The sequence below is a fragment of the Polistes fuscatus genome, unplaced genomic scaffold (genome assembly GCF_010416935.1).
Source record: "Polistes fuscatus isolate 324 unplaced genomic scaffold, CU_Pfus_HIC Scaffold17, whole genome shotgun sequence".
In the NCBI taxonomy this organism is placed as follows: domain Eukaryota; kingdom Metazoa; phylum Arthropoda; class Insecta; order Hymenoptera; family Vespidae; genus Polistes; species Polistes fuscatus.
This window is the reverse complement of record NW_025113075.1, coordinates 2,595,571-2,617,739: the sequence shown is the minus strand read 5'-3', so window position 1 is coordinate 2,617,739 and position 22,169 is coordinate 2,595,571. Positions and strand designations below refer to the sequence as shown.

Genomic DNA, 22,169 nt, shown 5'->3' with positions numbered 1-22,169 from the left:
CCAACAGTTTCGAACGTATTCAAATGGATCGATTTAATTATGGACACCCTTTAATAACCGTAGTTTTACAACAAATTTGTTTTCCATAATTCGCTCGCTACGAATACTTTTTTTTCAAATTAAATTGTTGATGAAAAAGAAGAAAAGGAAAGAGAAACAACAAACAGAAGAAAATAAACGAACGAACGTGTCGAATATTTTTCGGAATAATATTTTAAAAGGGGGTTTTTTTTTTTATTAAAAATAGGTTGTCTAACCGGCATAGAGTCTGATGCTGCCCCATTCCCATACAACGAGACGTGGTTTTGGATTTGAACAGAGTCTGATTTCTAATCTCGCCGAACTGCCTTCCGTAGCTGCTACAACCAACTTTTCCGTCATCGTTGGCTTCACCACCTATCGACAAAATCGAATCCTAAAAACGTACTTTTCAAATTCCCGATACACCGTTTGAAATTTCGATTACCTGTTAATCAAGTGGAAGGAAGGAAGGAAGGTAGGATGGAAGGTAGGAATGAAGGAAAGGGGGAATACGTTATTCGAATTTTTTTCTTCAAATATTTATTATTTCGTATTATAAAATAAAAATATTTATTTTTTCGTATTATATACGATAAGTTATACGTTACCCTTGTACGACACGTTAATACAAACGATCGTGTTTAAGATAATTTACGAAATGATTTACAAATTTGTTCTATTCCTTAATTTTTGAATATTTATTAATATACTCGTTTAATATTGAATTTAATTTTTTTTTGAATTTAATTTTTAACTCCGCCTGCATGATCGCTGAGCGGATCGAGATCAGCGATCATGTTGCCGGTCCTAAGCCCGGGAAAAGGAGGAAGGTTGTTGGATCAGGTTAGCCCCCTATCCAACGTAAAAAAAAAAATTGCGGCTCATAGAAACGACACTCTGCCTCGGAATAAGTAAAAAAAAAGAATGGAACGAACATATTAGCAGAATGGACAACAGAAGAATCGTCAGAATTGCACGGGATAAGTCACCGATTGGCCGCAGAAGTACGGGGCGCCCACAGAAAAGATGGCGCGACAATTTAACAGTGCAATAGGCAGAAAAACGTCGTTACGAAACAGGCAACTTGCCTAAACTAAAGAATGAAGAAGAAGAAGAATATTGAATTTAATTAAATTAAGTATCAAAGGAAAGTTGAACGAGATTTTGTTGTACAAGATCGAAGTAACCTTTCGAAAAGATTTTTTAATTCGTCCAACTTTCCTCAGACACTTAATTTAATAATTTGATTTTTCTGGACACGATAAAAATTAATGAAAATATTTACTTTAATAAATACGTTTAATATTTCGTATGATATTGATTTTGTTATTAAGATTATTATTTTTCTAATCGATACAATTCAGTTTCTTTTTTGTATTCGATAATAAACACCTTCTTGGATTTTTGGGTATTAGAAAAATGAAAATATATATTAAATCCAAGGATAATAGGAGTTAATGGTGGTTGGGAGTGGATTGAAATAGATTCAAATGAAATATCGGTTTATATAAAGCCCCCCCCCCACCAGTTTAAATGTTAACAACGCAACTTACCGATTGGATATTAAACCAAGCGAAAATGGTTAGTAGCTTTGCTTAATCAGTGACCCGTATAAAGTTGACTGCATGCGAATGAGAGAACGTGTCAATTTTGAAATAAAAATTATCGAGATATAACTATTAATCCTAATTCAATATTTATTTTTTGCTTGCCCCCCACCCCCTGGGCCCTTCTTTTAATCAATCGTTCGAAAAAGTCTCGATGTTATTATTCGATTGGATAGATAATTAATTTAATTTAAAAAAAAAAAAAAGAAAATTATCCGATTAGATGAGCTTTACTTTATTTTTGCTAACAAGACACGTTGATTGGTGGATTACGGGATATAGGGATTTTCTACTAGATTTGAAGAAAGTATACAATGGGAATCAATAGTTTCGTATTTTTTTCCCTAGGTTAGGGGAAAATCGGTCAAATTCAAACATTAATTTACTATATAGTCGTAGATTATTATACTAGTGCGTATACTTGTGTGTTAGGGAATTTATCTTACCCTAGATGCACCGACCACTTGCTTTATTTTTGCTAACAAGACACGTTGATTGGTGGATTACGAGATATAGGGATTTTTTAATAGATTTTAAGAAAGTATACAATGGGAATCAATAGTTTCGTATTTTTTTCCCTAGGTTAGGGGAAAATCGGTCAAATTCAAACATTAATTTACTATATAGTCGTAGATTATTATACTAGTGCGTATACTTGTGTGTTAGGGAATTTATCTTACCCTAGGTGCACCGACCACTTGCTTTATTTTTGCTAACAAGACACGTTGATTGGTGGATTACGAGATATAGGGATTTTTTAATAGATTTTAAGAAAGTATACAATGGGAATCAATAGTTTCGTATTTTTTTCCCTAGGTTAGGGGAAAATCGGTCAAATTCAAACATCAACCTACTCCATACTCGTAGATTATTATACTAGTGTATATACTTGTGTGTTAGGGAATTTATCTTACCCTAGGTGCACCGACCACTTGCAAAAACACGGGGTCGCTTTTAACCTCCCTGACGTGTCCATTGATCTTGTTCGATGCTAGACATATGTACTGGCCTTGTTGCTCGTAAGTCACGTTCGTGAGGATCAATCTATGCCCGGTCCCGCATTCCACTGGCATTCGATTGTCGGGAAAGATTTGAGCCCATCTAAAATCGTAAATGCGAATATACGTGTTATCGTGAAAGATCGAAATTGGATAATGTCAAGAATTGACACGGTTAATGTCGACACATACCAAATACATCTCGGTGAAAGATCGAACATTTCATTTTATTCTTATATACATTAATATTTTCGGATATACATCAAACGACCATGCGAATCTTGACGTTATCCAATTTCGGTTTTTCACGGTACACATATACTACACATATATACAGGTAACTCTTTTATAACACGTTAGATAGGTTTCTAGAAAATGTCGTGTTATATGAGACCCAAAGTTCATTATTCCTTCGTGTCGTTACTTTCAGATAATTTAATTTTGAAATAAATTAAGCGACCATTGTGTTATACAATGCTGTAAAAATGTAGCGATGTATCAAGATTTTTAAAATTTTTTGAATCACGTTAGAACGAAACCGTGTTACAGTATAACGTGTTGTAATAGAATTCGTGCAATTTATGAATCGTTTTATATAATTCCGTGTTACAACGTGAATTATAGGAAAAATTCTGTCCTCTTACATCATTAACTGTTAAAATTACCTGTATATATGAAATATTAATTCAATAATCATCTTAACACTTTCCTCATATTTTCTTGTTTATTTTATATTTCTTCTGATCATTTCAAAGCGAACATAGAAAAATCGAACGAAGGGTAAATCAGTTATCGTCTCACCTGTATTCGGCCGGTGGCATTGCGTCGGCTTGACACTCGAACGACGCACCGGAGTAAAGCAGTGCCGTAGTCAACAATTCCGGTCCGACCGAGCTGATCGTTGGCGGATCTGCATCCAAAGTGATCGATCCTTTGATATCTTATTCATGAGAAACCGAGGAAACGAACGTACCGCACCCTCTCGAGCGTGTACCGTGCGTTGCCACAGCAAAGCGGTTTACACCGTTTGCCTCGGAGTTAGCGTTTGCGTTTCCGTTTGACCACTGGGAACGATCGGGGTTGGGATCCCAGGTAGGAAGTAGTGAGAGGGGTTGGGAGGTGGAAGGTAGATGCGATGAAAAGTAAAAACAAATTTTCAAAGTTCACGAAAAACATAACGGGACTCCGTTAAGTATTAATTTTCGGTTAGATGTGAGATGAGTTAAGACGAGTTATAAATTAGTAGAAAATATAAGAAGAATGTAACGGGTGGGGTGAGAAAAACAACCGCGAAGAAAGGGGATTATGATGGGAAGGATGAGGAGGAGGGGGAGGAGGAGCGGGAGCTAGCGTAATTCAGTTGGTTCTACCACTTCTCGTTTATAAAGTACAATAAGCTCTTTCCTTTATGTAAGAAAATGGCCAACATTATTTACTTTCGAAGGTTATAAGCGTGCCTGCGAACCACTCAAGCAAGGAGCATCTTCCTCGCGAGGAGCGAGCGGAGAAAGATGGTGCGTTATCGCGTAAAAGCGTAGCTGGGAACGAACATAAGCGACGGGATTTGGTATGTGTGTGTGTGTGTATGTGTAAGAGTACAGTATTGTTGATTAAGCTTTGCCATTAATAACGGACCCGAAGAAGTACGCTCGGGATCGATGATCTCATTTTTCATTGTTTTTCTTTTTATTCTTCTGAACCCTCAGTTCTACGTACTTTTTATTCGGGGGGTGGCTGGGAGGGGGGTGGGAATAGAGACCGAAAAAATAAAAAACAAGATATCGGAATTACGTGCTCACAATTTACGGACACTTGCACCATGACCGGACTACTTTCCCCCTCGGTGTTGGTTGCCTCGCAGATGTATTCGGCCGCGTGATTTCTGTAAACTGGCGAGAACAATAATGTTTCCCCGATGCTTGCTATATCGGTGACACCTAGTGTCTTCGTGCGCCTCCAAATGATCGAAGCTGGCGGATTGGCATCGGCCAAACACCTTATTTCCAATTTATCTCGTCCTTCTTCCAATTGACCACGCGGTACACCCACGACTCTTGTTTCCGGTGCATCTGAAACGAAACGAGAGAACCAATATTTCATTACTTTAATAGTTATATATATATGTACTTTATATTTATACTTTTATAGTTACTATATTTATACTTTTATATAGTTACTATATATTTTATATACAGTTACTATATTTATACTTTTATAGTTATATAATATATATTACTGTAATAGTTATATGTATATGTACTTTATATTTATACTTTCATAGTTACTATATTTATACTTTTATATATAGTTACTATATATTTTATATACAGTTACTATATTTATACTTTTATAGTTATATAATATATATATATATTACTTTAATAGTTATATATATATATATATATATATATATATTACTTTAATAGTTATATATATATGTACTTTATATTTATACTTTTATAGTTACTATATATTTTATATACAGTTACTATATTTATAGTTTTATAGTTATATATATTACTTTAATAGTTATATATATATATGTAATAATTATATATATTATATTATTACGTATTCTTTATTCCCCCGTTTTTATTTTACATTAAAATCACTAATAAAAAGAAACTAAATTATAAGAATGGTAGGAGGGGGACGGGGGGGCAGAAAGGTGTATAATTAATCAGGCACGAACGGTGTTTCTCGTTCTACGAACCGTGGTGCAACACAATACGTTTGTTACTTACGGTAGAATTATTTTTTATTAACCGAATGGTATAACCACCAACCCCCACCCCTCCCCATCCCCATCCCTAGCCTACCCCCTCGAGGAAGAAAATCGTAAAAGTTTTACATACGCTTACGTAACTGGTTTTATTTAATTAATTACATCCCATTAAAATAATCGCAACGGATATTTAGCGAAGGGTATTTCGCTAATATTGATATTGTTAATTCGAGACCGTGTACCATCATCCTGTTTATTATTTCACCGTTATAATTCGAAATAATCATTGACAATCGGGGGAGGGTGGGTGGAGGGGTGGGGGAAGTTATTTTAGATAGATCACGTATTTCGTTTAACACGTGATATATTTTATCGAATCGTAATACGTATTTTGATATTATCTTTATCAAAGATAATGACGATATAGATAATAGGTAGTTTTAAGTGAACGATTATGCTCGTTAATAAATAGGATATCTCAAATGTAATGTTTCGTAAGATGGTAGGAGATAAATTAAAGAAGAAAAAGTGTGAGAGAGGAGAATGGTGTGAGGGGTGGGAGGTTGAGTTGAGTTGAGTTGAGTGGGGTGAGGTTGGGTTGGGGGGGTTAGTAGCGTGTTAGTTATTTTTAATGATGAATTTAATAACAATGGTTCTTTTTTATTATTATTATTATTATTATTATTTTGTAAAGGAATAATATTCCGAAGGATATTCCCGTTTAACGATTTCTTCAATAGATAGAAATATTAATTAATACGAAGAGACAGGAATGAATGAACGAACGAACGAGAGAACGAACGAGCATTGAAAATTTTCCTTTCTACTTTAGTCAACCTAGTATTCCAGAATACTAGGATGGATACTTTAATGGATACAAAGCCGATATAGAACGAGATCGGTCTATTATTCCCAATAACAATTACGATTTCCTAGTAGCGGTCAGGCGTACAAGCTAACGAAACTTTTGACCGAGTTCTGTGCTAACCTCACCGTCCTAGATATTACACGCCGCAAAGAATTCATCAGATTTTAGACCCTTAAATCTATATAATAAAAGATTATCCCACCCCCGTTCCTTTTTTTTGTTTCTTGTTTACCTTTAAAATTCGTTTAATTGTAAGTAAGTTTGAAAAGGAGACAATTAATATTATATAATTGTTATGTAACACTTAGATTTATACGAATGTTTCGTTTGATTATTTTTTTTCATGATTTACAAATATTGTTTTGAATAAAGGGTTCAACAGAGGGGAGGAATTGTTAATATTCATGTATTTTTCGTGACGATATTACAAATCAACATATATATATATATTTTTAAATAAATAATATTTAAGTTTTATATAAAATATGTGTTTAGGAAAACAATTAGAGATGAGTTAAATTAGCTCAGTTCGTAAATCTAGTGTTAATTATTACCCCCTTGTCCTAAAACAACGCGTGAGACTCGTGGTAAAAAAATTTAAGCCTAAAACAACAAGCAGCCACTAGTTTGACTCGTGGTTCACAATCGTGTCTAGATATTTTTTTCTTACTTTTAATTACGTGTAATTATTCCTTAAAATAATTAAACAATCCATACAAATATCTATTATTTCGATAAAAAGAAAATCTAATATCTCGATGAGATAATTTTTTGTTTATTGTAGCCCCGAACAATCGGAAATTAATTGTTTAAAATAAAAGGGGTTAACGAAGAATTATAAGAAAAATGATTTATTAATTTTCAAAGAGATACGACGAAATAAAAATGGTAGTTGTATGGGGATGGGAGGTGGGGGTAGGGGTGGGGATGGAAGAGATCGAGGAGAAAATAAAAAAACGTAAAGATACAAAAATCGAATCACGATTTTCGTTTGGATGCGCATACCTACCACGCAGCTGTTCATTTCACGTAACAATGATTTCGAAATACGCGCGAACGGTCACCCGCTGACCCATTCACAATTTCTGCTGCATTCTCCCACCCCCTACTGTCTCTCTCTCTTTCTCTCTTTCTCTCTCTCTCTCTCTCTTTATTATCGTAGTCATGGTTCATAAACGTATTCTCGTATATTGGCTCTCGTGCGTTCGTTCGAGAATTAGGGTACGCGTCAAATGCGTATTATTAATTTCCTCTGACCCAAATTTATGCCTTGTTTTGAAATAAGATACATTTTGCGTTAAGCGTTTTTAATTATTCGTTATTTCGTAAGAATTATATTTTTTCTTGATAGATTAAATTAAACGCAAAAGAAAAAAATAAACAAAAAAAAAACACAGGGGAAATAAAAATAAATGCGAATTGCATACAAAATGTATTTGTACATTACGTAAATGTAAAAAAAAAAAAGAGGAGGTAAAATAATAAAAATTAAATTGCTTTATTTTCGAAGCAAAAGGTTAATAACCGGGGTTGGGGGGTGGGAGAGGGGTTGGAAAGGAAAAATTAATTTCAAATCCGTCCGCGTTATTTCACAACATTGTTTCGTTAACGAACCTATCGATCGAATTTTGAACAAATCTTTTATTCAATCGCAGTGTTACTCTACGCGAAATCACGGAAAATTAAATTGCTAAATTACCATACCGGCCCGATTCGAAAGTTTACTAAAGAACTCTGCTGCGAAATAGAAAAAAAAAAAAGAAAAAAAAAGGAAAAGAAAAACAGGAGGAGGTGTGAAAAGTTGTTGTTGCGTTGAAGTTTTTCGTTCCAGGTGCAGGTACTTCAAAACTGCACTCCCACCCAGCCAGCATACGTCGAGGGTTTTTCTTTTGTGCTGACCAGGACAGGAAACCGATGATGATAAGCTCCTCGAGTAATTTTTCTCTTAGTCGGTGCTTTCCAAAAAAGCACCAAAAGTGCTTTCCAAAAGTTCCACTTTTGGAATCTTTGATTTTTTCTTTTTTTTCTTTTCTTTTATTCTTACAATTAAAATCAAAATATACAATTACAAATATTTTCTTTTACTTTTACTTATTCTTATTCCCTTTCGTAGTAAATTGATGAACATTCCGTTGTTTTTATTTCAAACAAGGATACAAAATCTTTTCCGTTCCGGTTCGCGCAAGAAAAATCCACATCGAATAAATTGTCGTATCCAATAGTAGTAGTAGTAGTAGTAGGTTGGTAACATCGAAGACGTTATTTAAATGAAAACGAATAAATGAATAATCGATCGTTTCCTTTAACTACGTAGAAAAGCGAATAAAATTTACCCCGATACTGTCTGTCTTCTTTCCTTTCCTTACCTTTCCTTTCTTCTCTTCACTCCGCTACTCACCTCAAACCCCCTTTTTCCCAACGTTGAATTTCAATTCCGATTTCCACATTGATTAATCAAACGAATACCAGTTACGATATTTCTAAAGACGCGTAAAAGTTTATCTGATTTCTCGATGAGCTTAAATATCAAAGGAATAATATGAAACATTAAAATGGCCCCTCGACCCCATCCCCACCCCTCCTCCTTTTCCTACCTTTACGGGGAGAAAGAGTTTCAAATAAAACCAAGAAGAAGAAGAAGAAGAAAAAATATAATAAAAAGAAACCAAAAAAAAAAAAAAGAAAAACAAACGAGGCTTGAAATCATATTGTGAATTTAAATCGGAGAAACGTCAGATTCCCTTTTAGTCAACTCGTTCTTCCACCAATGAGATCCCTTGCCCCCACCACCTTCCAGTTTTTTGCCGAATTAATCGCAGTTCACGGTATTATTGCTTTTTCTCGATAGGAAAAGCCGCCCATCGTCATTTTTACGGTTATTCGTTTCGTGTATACTATTATTGGAATACGTACATATGTATACACATCTATATATACATATATGAATATACATATATATGTATATGTGTTGTAAGTTAGTCATCTATACAGCTACGGTGTAAAGTCGTTTGAAACCATCGACAAAGAACGACTAGCCAGAATACGCGCGAACGAACACCCGTTGACCCATTCGAATCGGTTGCATCCTTTCCCGTTCCTTTTCTCTCGCGTTTTTAACTTCTTTTTTTTCTTTTTTTTACCTTTTTCCCCCCTCAACCCTTCCGTCCCGCTCCTCCGACTCCGACACCCGCTCGGTGAGCAGCTGAAATGACTTTGTGGGTGACGAGAGACGTGACGCATACGTGTAAATACACACACACACACGTATATGGAAACAGAGTGAGAGATTCGCGCGCGCGCGTGCGCACACATCCACACAAACACACACACATACACGTTCGTTGAATTCTCGATCGAAGTACCATCGGCACGGAATATATCTGTGCTTTGAGGCAAACTTTTCAATTTGCTCGGAAAAGTCCCACTCGGCTAATGCTCGTAATCAATATACCAACGTATCTGGCCTTCCAATCCCTCCCCCCCCTCCCCTTTTCATCCCTTCACACGTAACTATACATTTTACCTATATATATAGGTATATATATATATATATATATAGTGTACACTCTCTCTCTCTCTCACTCTCTCTCTCTCTCTCACTCTCTCTCTCTCTCTTCTCTCTCTCTCTCTCTCTCTCTCTCTCTCACTCTCTCTCACTCTCTATAGGTCGAAATAAAAGTGCGAGTTATATGCGTTAGCTCGAGAATTATTCACGTGTCCAGTTCCTGTCGAAACTTTTGATTTGACTTTTTGTTTCTATATTTTTTTTTTCGTCTCTTTTTCCTTTTCTATTTTTTTCTTTCTCTTTCGGCCCGGTGCGCGTCTTTTTTGACCCCCTCCCCCACCCCCGTTTTTTATTTCTTTTTTATCTACAGCCGCATAGAGAAATATGTCGAATATAGCGAAATGGTGGGAGGAGGAGGAGGAGGAGGAGGAGGAGGTTGGGGCTGGGAGGTGGGGAGGATTGCATTCACGCGAATTGATAGACTGCGAAAGGGATCAAATTAAACGAACCGCCTGGCTTAATCTTTTTCGTTCCCATGCGAAGTAATCAGAGATCGCTTAATTTCTTTCTTTTTCCTCTTTTTTTTTTTAGGGGATTTTTTTTGGGGGGGGCTTTTTTTCTTTTATTACGGAAGAAAACGGGTCGAATTCGGTTCGACGTTAGAAGAATTTGGGACGAGGGCAGAGGTCGTCGTCGTCATCGTCGTCGTCTAAAACGAATTAATAGCGGCTCGATTGTTCGACTTTTCGCATTGGAATCAATTCCGACCGATTAGTCGGCGAGAAAAAGAGAACAACCTTTTTCCCTGCCTCCTGCCCCCTGCTCCTGCACCTGCACCTGTCCCCGCAGCTCCGCGATTCCGATGACTCGGCTGAAATTCGCGTGCTATACGCCGCGTATTTTTATGAGAGAGAGAGAGAGAGAGAATAGAAAGGGGTTGGGGGTGATGGGAATAAGGGGGGTAGTAGGTTGAAAAATAGGAGGACAAAAAAAAGGAAAAAAGGAAGAAACGAAACGAAACGAAAACGTAAAGGAAGAGGAAAAGGAAGAGGAAAAGGAAAAGGAGAGAGAATATTTTTGTCTTTGCGCGTGGCACCAGAATTTTAAGCTCCATTATGTGTATTATAATACCAATGAGAGAGAAAAAAAAATACGAAAGAGAGAGAGAGAGAGAGAGAGAGAATGAAAGAAAGAGGAAAAAGAGAGTGAGAGAAACAGAGGAGCAAGAAAACTTGACTCATGCGTGTCGTACCGACGATGAGAGAAAGAGAGAGAGAGAGAGAGAGAGAGAGAGAACGAAGCTCTCTACCGGCAGCATTACTTTTTCTTCCTTTTTCTTCTTCTTCTTCTTCTTCTTTTTTTTTTTTATTCTTCCGTTATGAATTCTCTACGGCTAACCTCGGTCGTATGGAAAAGAAAAAAGAAAAGGGAAAAATTTGAAAAAGAGAAAAAAGAAATAAAAAAAAGGAGGCCGGAGGAAAAGAGGGAACAGATAAAAAGCGCGAACTTAATTTCGCGGCGCTGACCGAACTTCCCCCACCACGACCACCAACACTCCCACCAAACGACCAACCGACCAACCGGGTGCGCGTTATTTCTAAGTAAGACTTCAGCGCATTTAAAATAAACGCAGCGAAGCAAGCAAGCAAGCAAGCAAGCAAGGATTACTAAAAAAATCCCTACGCGAAAATGAATATTCTCTCTGACTATGACTGGGTTCTAGGGTCTAGGGCTAGATTTTCTTCCGAATTGAATTACGCGAATCTCCTTGAGAGAATTATTACAGCCTTTTCAAGGAGAATCCTTTTTTTTTTACGCAGATATATTCTACGAATTTTCTTTTTTCCTTTCTTTTCTTTTCTTTTCTTTTCTTCTCTACGTTCATTCCTAATCATTTTTGAAGTTATACTTCTTTTGGCGCGTTGGGGAAAATGTAATGGGGAGTGATTTTGTTCCGAGCGTCTGGAAAAACGACACCATGAAGTTTGTCGGTATTTACGACGCGCGGCAAAGCGATTTCAAGTATACGGCGTGAAGTTGTCTTCTTTTCTTCTTCCCCCTTTTTTTCTCAAGCGGGTCACCCATCCGAATACTAATCGTACTCAGCGCCGCTTTACTTAAACGATCGAAGCGAGAACTAATGCTGTAACCGCGCCATGACTGTTGACGCGTGAAGTAATTCGATATATCTCTCTTATATTTAGTGTGGACTGCATATCTATATTTTGATATTTTCTTTTTCTTTTTTTATTCTTTCTTATATATATATATATATATATATATATATATATATATATATATAATAATATTTTTTTCTTTTAGGTTATTTTTTTTCTTTGAAGTTCTTTTTTGAAGTTATTTTTGAGGTTATTGAGGTTATATTCGTTTTGGTACAGCAAAGAAGTATAACTTCTTACGTGCGTACATAAGTACACACACCAGTTTTTTTATTCTTTCTTATATATATAATAATATTATTTTTTTCTTTTAGGTTATTTTTTTTCTTTGAAGTTCTTTTTTGAAGTTATTTTTGAGGTTATTGAGGTTATATTCGTTTGGTACAGCAAAGAAGTATAACTTCTTACGTGCGTACATAAGTACACACACCATTTTTTTTTGGTTTCGTTCGAGCGAAAAAAAAAGATAGAAACGCAAAAAACTAAAATGTTTCTTCCTCTCTCCCCTCTCTCTCTCACTCTCTCTCTCTCGTTTGTCGCGCGGAAAAAATCATATTCCGTTTACGTTTTGAATTTTTTTCTGTTTTTAAAATTTAATCTTCTTTATTATCGCGTCGCTGATATTCAGAGAGAAAGAGAGAACGAGAGAATTGACATTTTATGAACCCCCAATGCAACAAAGACCACTCGATAACGAGAAATAACGAAAGTGGGCGTTGACAAATATTCATCGTATCGACGTAAATTCGATTCCTCTCTTTTGTTTCTTTTTTTTTAACCGGAATACACATTGACGCGTATATTAACACTCCTTGATCCTATAAAAAACGACAAATCTAAAGATTATTATTCTCGACGACGAAGACTAGGACGACGACGATACGATTATTATTCTTCTCTTTTCCCCCGCGTGATATTTGAAAAAGAAGTCGAGGAAAATTCTAGTCGGGAAATAAAGAAAAGAAAAAGAAAAGAAGAAAAAAAAAAAAAAGGAAATGTACGTCGGGTTAATCCGACGACGATCTCTCTCGTTTTCTTCTTTCGTTTTCTTTCGTTTAACGAGATTAACCCGTTTTCGCTTTATCCATTTACCAACGAATCCAACCATTGTGTCCCCGTATACGTTTTCCCGTGACACACACACACACACATATACATACATATTCATACTCATACACATATACATCATCCCCCTCCACCCCCCAGTAACTCTTCCGATCCCCCTTTCCCCGTCATGGAAAACCCTGTTGATGTGATTTACGATTATACTGAAATTTACATCCATTCCATGGAGACGTAAAGCAACAGGGCCCACGTTTTACGCTTCAGCGATTGTGAAATCTGACTGCTCTGCTCCACTCTGGCTGACGTTAATGCATTTGGGGCCATTTCGAACGTTACAACGTGGATCAACAACGTTAATGCGAAGAGAATTGTTGGCCCGCCTTATACGAGAGCAATTCGATAAACAAACAAGAAGAGGAAAGAAAGAGAGACAATCAGCCCCATTCGCTAGACGTTTATTTTATAATTAACCCCGTTCGCGTTATATTACTGTAATTGCATTTATTGTTGGTAAGAATCCATTCGTCATCTTTACTTTAACGAGTGTCATAATTAGCGAGACGATGATAAACGATATTAACACTGGTTGGATTTAATTATTGTTGTAACAAAGTTATTCCTTAATGTAATTTCGTTTTAGTTTAAAAGTTATTTTATATGTTGATACGCGTTTATCAATGATACTTACAAAACCTTTACACTGAATCTCATAATCATTTTTATATTCTAGCAACAGGTATTTTTGACGCGTGTTAATTAATACCTTCTTGTTGAAGGTTTTTATATTGAAATATATAAACAATAAATAATACAATATACAAAATCAAAATGTCATAATATATACTTTTTCTTCATTTATATTTGATATGAAATATTACATCGTTCAATTATAAGTTCGTTTGAATTTGAGCCTAATGAGAAAACTTCAATTCGTTTTAATTCGAATTCTAAATCAAATGAAATCATTATTTATGTATTATCGGAATAAATAAAAATTAATTTTCTAATGATTTAATATAATCAAATAAATAATTTCTTAATACATATATTTTTCTATATAAAAACAATGATTTAAAGTATACTCACATGTGTGAACATTTGACATCGAAATAAACAAAAATTAATTTTCTAACGATTTAATATAATCAAATAAATAATTTTTTAATACATATATATTTCTACATAAAATAATAATTTAAAGTATACTCACATTGAACATTTGACATCGAAATAAATAAAAATTAATTTTCTAACGATCTAATAATTAAATAAATAATTTCTTAATACATATATTTTTCTATATAAAAACAATGATTTAAAGTATACTCATATGTGTGAACATTTGACATCGAAATAAACAAAAATTAATTTTCTAACGATTTAATATAATCAAATAAATAATTTCTTAATACATATATATATTTCTACATAAAAATAATAATTTAAAGTATACTCACATGTGTGAACATTTGATATCGAAATAAATAAAAATTAATTTCCTAATGATTTAATATAATCAAATAAATAATTTCTTAATAAATACATATATTTTTTTATATAAAAATAATGATTTAAAGTATACTCATATGTGTGAACATTTGATATCGAAATAAACAAAAATTAATTTCCTAACGATTTAATATAATCAAATAAATAATTTCTTAATACATATATATATCTAAATAAAAATATAATGATTTAAAGTATACTCACATTTGAACATTTGATATCGAAATAAATAAAAATTAATTCCTAACGATCTAATATAATTAAATAAATAATTTCTTAATACATATATTTCTATATAAAAACAATGATTTAAAGTATACTCACATGTGTGAACATTGACATCGAAATAAACAAAAATTAATTTTCTAACGATTTAATATAATCAAATAAATAATTTTTAATACATATATATATTTCTACATAAAAATAATAATTTAAAGTATACTCACATTGAACATTTGACATCGAAATAAATAAAAATTAATTTCTAACGATCTAATATAATTAAATAAATAATTTCTTAATACATATATTTTTCTATATAAAAACAATGATTTAAAGTATACTCATATGTGTGAACATTTGACATCGAAATAAACAAAAATTAATTTTCTAACGATTTAATATAATCAAATAAATAATTTCTTAATACATATATATTTCTACATAAAAATAATAATTTAAAGTATACTCACATGTGTGAACATTTGATATCGAAATAAATAAAAATTAATTTCCTAATGATTTAATATAATCAAATAAATAATTTCTTAATAAATACATATATTTTTTTTATATAAAAATAATGATTTAAAGTATACTCATATGTGTGAACATTTGATATCGAAATAAACAAAAATTAATTTCCTAACGATTTAATATAATCAAATAAATAATTTCTTAATACATATATATCTAAATAAAATAATGATTTAAAGTATACTCACATTTGAACATTTGATATCGAAATAAATAAAAATTAATTTCCTAACGATCTAATATAATTAAATAAATAATTTCTTAATACAGATATTTTTCTATATAAAAACAATGATTTAAAGTATACTCACATGTGTGAACATTTGACATCGAAATAAACAAAAATTAATTTTCTAACGATTTAATATAATCAAATAAATAATTTTTTAATACATATATATATTTCTACATAAAAATAATAATTTAAAGTATACTCACATTTGAACATTGACATCGAAATAAATAAAAATTAATTTTCTAACGATCTAATATAATTAAATAAATAATTTCTTAATACATATATTTTTCTATATAAAAACAATGATTTAAAGTATACTCATATGTGTGAACATTTGACATCGAAATAAACAAAAATTAATTTTCTAACGATTTAATATAATCAAATAAATAATTTCTTAATACATATATATATTTCTACATAAAAATAATAATTTAAAGTATACTTACATGTGTGAACATTTGATATCGAAATAAATAAAAATTAATTTCCTAATGATTTAATATAATCAAATAAATAATTTCTTAATAAATACATATATTTATATAAAAATATAATGATTTAAAGTATACTCACATTTGACATCAAACCTCACTTCGGTGTTTGATGACATGGTGGGATTGGCATAAGCAGGATGAATGGCGACACATCGGATGGCCGCACCGTAACGTGACCTCTCCGCCAAAATCTCGCAAACACTGTAGGTCTCCCAAGTACGAGGATTATCTAGTTCAGTCGAGTTTACCTGAGGCCTAAGCGTCCTGATCTCCGTTTCGCCGACGTACCTGCGCGCATTTTCCCCAAACCCCCCCAAAATTTGCATTTCCAATGACGTTCTGTAACAACACTGAGGGAGAGTGCGATCCCACCACCATCTCTCTCTCTCTCTCTCTCTCTCTTTTTTCCCTCTCTTTTTCCCTCTCTTTATATATATATATTAGGGTGAACCAAAAGTTCATGCATTTTTTAACATTAATATTTCCATAAGTAAATTTTACAAAAATCAACAAAAAGACAATCCATTATACAATTAATAATACAATTTTTGTTCCACCCTAATATAGATATATACGTACTTATAATTATAAAAGTGATCTAACCTAAGTCAAAATGTAAAAAAAAAAAATAAGTTCATTAATCATCTCTCTTCTCACATCACATTATTTTAAATTCAATGAATTCAATGTCATTTTCACGCGATATATTTTCACAAATGTACCGTGTTAGGCAGTGTGTTAGTTATTTCAATATTATATTATATAGAATTCATTTAATGTTCTAAGGGTAATTCCTTAAATCCCCACCCAAAAAAAAAAGAGATATATGACTTAGAACACTTTCATAATTATGGGCACATATTTTATTTTGTTAGCTTTTCTCCCCTCCCTTCCACCCTTGTCTGCCTGCCTGTCTGCCTGCCTGCTCGCCGTTTTATACGCATCACTACTTTAACTTCTTCTTTATTTCCTTTATCTTCTTACCCCCCTATGCCGTAGGTAACTCGCTCAACTTAGCGAGACGAAAGAGAAAAAAAAAAGAAAAAGAAAAAAGAAATAACTGCGAGCAGCCAAGCAACCTCTCCTCTCCCAACGTTTATCCCTTCTTGGAAATTCTCTTGAGATCTAAAGTGTCTCGAATACTACCAACCAGATAGAAGAGAGAATATATGTGTGTGTGTGAGAGAGAGAGAAAGATAGAAATAAAGAAAGAAAGAAAGAAAGAAAGAAAGAAAGAAAGTGCTTTTGACCTCGTATTCTCTTCTTCCGCTACGGTGTTTTACATGTACATGTTTTTTATGGGCTAATTTTTGTATCTACCTCAAAGTTTACATTGAATTTTAATTCAGTTCCCTCTCTGGGTGTTTCTCTATCTATTTCTCTCTACCTCTTTCTCTTTGGTCATGTTAATGATAATAATATTAATGCATAAACACATTTTGGACATCGCACGTATGCAGTTGTGTCAATTAAGCTAATTCCCAGTGTGAGAGGAACTTTGGAAGACAGCCGTCTCGTCTAACTGTATTGAATTTGCAATAGGATATGTGGGATCTTCGATTCAATCAAATATCATTTGGATATATTATATATATGAATCAAATTTATATATATTAAATATCATGATATATTATAATAATATATTGAATGAAATATTATTTGGATATATTATATATATGAATCAAATTTTTATATATTGAATATTATGATATATTATAATAATATATTGAATGAAATACCATTTGGATATATTATATATATGAATCAAATTTATATATATTAAATATTATGATATATTATATAATATATTGAATGAAATACCATTTGGATATATTATATAATATATTGAATGAAATACTATTTGGATATATTATATATATGAATCAAATTTATATATATTGAATATTATGATATATTATTTAATATATTGAATGAAATACTATTTGGATATTATATATATGAATCAAATTTTTATATATTGAATATTATGTTATATTATAATAATATTGAATGAAATATCATTTGGATATATATTAGATATATGAATCAAATTTTTATATATATTGAATATTATTTTATATTATATAATATATTGTAGGATTCGTGAAAAAATTGGGCCGTTGGGACTGACTGGACCACCGGGACTCGAACCCGAATTTTCCGCTTTCTAATTTCAGGGCGACTGCTCTTTAACCATTGAGCTATCCAGGGCCCACCGTCCAAACTCTTCACGAATACCTATTTAAGTGTTTGGCTTGGAAGCGCTCGCATCCCACATATATATATATATGATAAAAAAAATATATAAAATATATAATATATATATTTATAGGAATTCAAAGAGAGAACTTGTTATTTATCGATATTATCCAAAAAAAATATTACTGATCGATATATTATCGTCTCTACTTTTATTTTTTCCTTTTTTTTTTTTTTTCTTTTAAATCGAGCAACGTGAATCTTTGATAAAGCACTCAAAGTCTTCGATCAACGAACGAACGAACGAACGAACAAAATATTCTTGGTTGAAAGGTTGTAATATTAATGAGACATGTATGCGTACGAGTATTAAATAAATCGATCAACGATCGGAAAAAAAATAATATAGAAAAACGTTTCTGGTATCCAGTTAGTATATGCGTGTAATTGTGTGAAATCAGGTAAAATATTGGAAGATTGTAGAATTAGTGTATATATATAGGTGTGTGTGTGTATTATGTATTTGTGAGAAATACGTTGATTTCTATACTGATAACGATATATGAATTTGTTTATAGAAGTTTATATATGTTACTCGTGAAAGATCGAAATTGGATAATGTTTAGATTCGCATAATCGTTTGATATATGTATGAAATATTAATGTATAAGAATAAAATCAAATGATCGGTCTTTCACTGATATATTTGATATTTGTCGACAAACAAACATGTGAATTTGGACATTATCCAATTTTGATATATCATAGTAACATGTATATATTAAGAATGCGAATGAGATTAGGGGAGTTTTGAGTAGACCAACTAATCAAACTAATCAAAACTAATTTAACTAATCAAAATTCGATTTATTTGCGATTTTATTCTTATATATTTTTGGAAAAACTAAAATCTTAATATAAAATTAAATTAAATTAATAAAATTATATATAACTTAAATTTATATATAATATTTTTTTTTTTTTTAGAATTATAAAATTTATAGGAATATTAATTCATGTCCCTTCACGTCCTTTAATTTTTATTAAAAATCCATAAATGTTAATCCTTTGAGATACCGGAATTCTACGAAATAAAAGGTTCCCACGTCTGACAGAAATTTGATATCCTTTCGAATCTGCGCAAAGTTCGTTTATTTTTATCAAAGAGTAATTCTCTGTCACATTGTATTACCGCCTATTCGACGCGTTAAACATTTCATTCAGGCCGCGCGTACCACCGGTGGTACACGCTGTGACATATTTATTTAATGCGTCCAAATGTCAAATGGTTTTGAATGCAAATTCTAGGAAAAACGGTTCGACACGGAACGCGTTAATTAAAGAAATAACAATAACAACAATAATAACAATAATAATAATAACTAGATTAAATTTGTAGTTATAGGATGAGATTCAAATAGTACCACCGTGTACATTTACGCATCGAAAAAAAGTGTTGGACACTTTTGATACTGCCCCGTACGCAAAGAATTAAACCACCATGATCTAGAATCTTGTTTAAATTGTTAATACTTCATTAATGTGTTAATTATAAGAATAATTTATTCGAAAATTTTTCTTTAAATTTGTGTCGTTCACTTTAGAGGTTAGGAAAAATATCGTACAATATATTTTGCCACAAACACATACACACGCAGTTTACACAGGGTTATGCAGACGTAAGCCTTCTCCCTTCTAAAGGGAAAACACGTTGAAAGGTAGGATGGTGCATCCACATGAACCCTTCGAGCTCCTTAACTTTGCCCAGATACGATGCAGAAATGGATCATGATTATTCATGGGGAACGTGCAACGGCATCGACGAGAGATTCTCGATGCATTACGTCATTGAATCTTCGGGGAAGGAAAACTAACAGCTCGATGGAAGAGCCAGGGATTCAGAGAAAAAGACAAACACACACAGACACACACACACACACACAGAGAGAAAGAGAGAGAGAGAGAGAATGCAAGATCCGAGGACAAAGGTTTAATCCGACAGATGTTTCTTGTGTTAAAAAAACAAACGAGCAGAATTATTTTTTCGCTAATCCAATGTACTTGAAAATAATTCAATTAATTGTTTATTACGACTAACAAAAAATTAATAATAAATATATATATATCACAGGGAGGAAGTTGGGGACAAAGTGAAAACAAAAATCAGAATATCACGTTTCGTTCCATTTTATTGGAACTTCTTGGGCAACTCGATCATCAATGTTTAGAATCTTCTACGTATTAATAAGACATACATTATTCATTGTTAGTTTTAATAATAAATTACACACTTAGCATATTGAAATCGTAATTCAAAATTTGTTTATAGGAAATAATGTAACTGGAGGGTGGGATCGGGGGGGTTGGTTTGAGAAATATGCAAAAAAAAAACAGAAAATGTTACGAAAGCGAGAGTAATTAAAAAACAAAACGCGTATTCAAATGGGGAAAATCAAAGTGACGTTTAAAGAATAAGAACGAACATGTGTGCGTGTGTGTGAGTGAGAGAGAGACAGATAGAGAAAGAGAAAGAGAGAGAGAGAGAGATATATCGGTGGTAACGGAATTAAGTATTACTGAATCTATGTGCAACAATTACGAACCATTTAATTAGAGGCGGAGGATTCCCATACCGCGCTCTGCAAGTGAGCGTAGCGATCTCACCTGCTCGGGCTGTCACGTTGCTGCCAGGTAAAATAGGATGGTTGTCGTACTCTATCTGCGGTCGCTGAGGGCTGACTGCAACGAGAAAATTAGCGGGGATTAATTCTACGTACGCGTGTGCTTGGATCCATCCATTCCTCTGGATGGATGGTATAATAGTTCGTACGTGAGTATGAGTACCAGTACGAGTACGATTATGAGTATTTGTGTGAGTATGAGTATGAGTATGAGTATGAGTATGAGTATGAGTGTGAGTATGTGTGAGGATAAGTGTGAGTATGAGTGTGAGGATAAGTGTAAGTGTGAGTGTAGGGTAAGTGTGAGTGTGAGTGTGAGTGTGAGTATAAGTGTGAGTATGAGTGAGAGTGTGAGGATAAGTGTGAGTGTGAGTGTAGGGTAAGTGTGAGTGTGAGGGTAAGTGTGAGTGTGAGGGTAAGTGTGAGTGTAGGGTAAGTGTGAGTGTGAGTGTGAGTGCACGGGTTTAGCGCATCGCGCATATCTCACTGTTCGTTGCGCACCACGCAGAATATCAGTTTGCCTATCTCTCTCTCTGTGTCTCTCTCTCTCTCTCTTTATTTATCTATCTATCTTCGTCTACTCTCTATCTACCTCATACTGTTCATTCACGTGGCACGGATATTGTACATTGCCTCGTTATTATTACGTTATGTTTATCCACTCTGCTGTCTTGATCGTTCTCGCATTAAAATGAGAGAGAGAGAGAGAGAGTGGGAGAGAGAAACAACAGGAACAGGTGGGGTGGGTCTATTTTCGTTCGAAGTACTATATTGTTATATAAATTTTTAGCGAGACCGAGAATATGATTTTTTCCAGACAGGTAGGTAGGCAGGTAGGCAGGCAGGTATGGTTTAATTGTTTTTAATTCCCAAATTGGTTGGTTAGAATAGAAAATCTATGCATGTATCCTATCGTTAACCTTATTTTGTTAGTTTATAATTACGTTTGTTGATCAAATCGTTAAATTATTCTCAATTCAACGGAATCGATCGGATTCGTGGAAAAAGGTGCGAAGCAACGTAAACGAGAATTTATTGTTTGTTATTTTTGGTTATTACGAAATATAATAATGGAATCGGTATTTTTTCTTTTTCTTCTTTTCTTCTCTCTCTTTTTTTTCGTTTTTCTATTTTTTTTTATTTGACAGAGAAATAATATACCGCCGATAAAATTCAATCAAGGAAAATTTACACTAATACGGAGTTTACTCGGGTACGTATTAATAATAATAATAATAATAATAATAATAATAATAATAATAATGATAATAATAATGATAATAACGGCAACAACTTCGTTGTTTCGGAAAATTATCACGA

General features: G+C 33.0%; 1 protein-coding gene across 3 annotated transcripts in view; it reads right to left on the bottom strand.

The window, feature by feature from the left end:
• LOC122515033 (hemicentin-1) overlaps positions 1-22,169 on the bottom strand; it is a 168,561-nt gene that overhangs the window by 9,505 nt on the left and 136,887 nt on the right. For all 3 annotated transcript variants that reach the window (XM_043632164.1, XM_043632165.1, XM_043632166.1), the window contains exons 4-9: positions 20,772-20,907; positions 16,049-16,257; positions 4,426-4,695; positions 3,428-3,536; positions 2,543-2,729; positions 258-396 (exon numbers count right to left, since the gene is read on the bottom strand). In XM_043632164.1, coding sequence (XP_043488099.1) covers positions 258-396; positions 2,543-2,729; positions 3,428-3,536; positions 4,426-4,695; positions 16,049-16,257; positions 20,772-20,907 — 1,050 coding nt within the window. The remainder of the gene's footprint in view (positions 1-257; positions 397-2,542; positions 2,730-3,427; positions 3,537-4,425; positions 4,696-16,048; positions 16,258-20,771; positions 20,908-22,169) is intronic.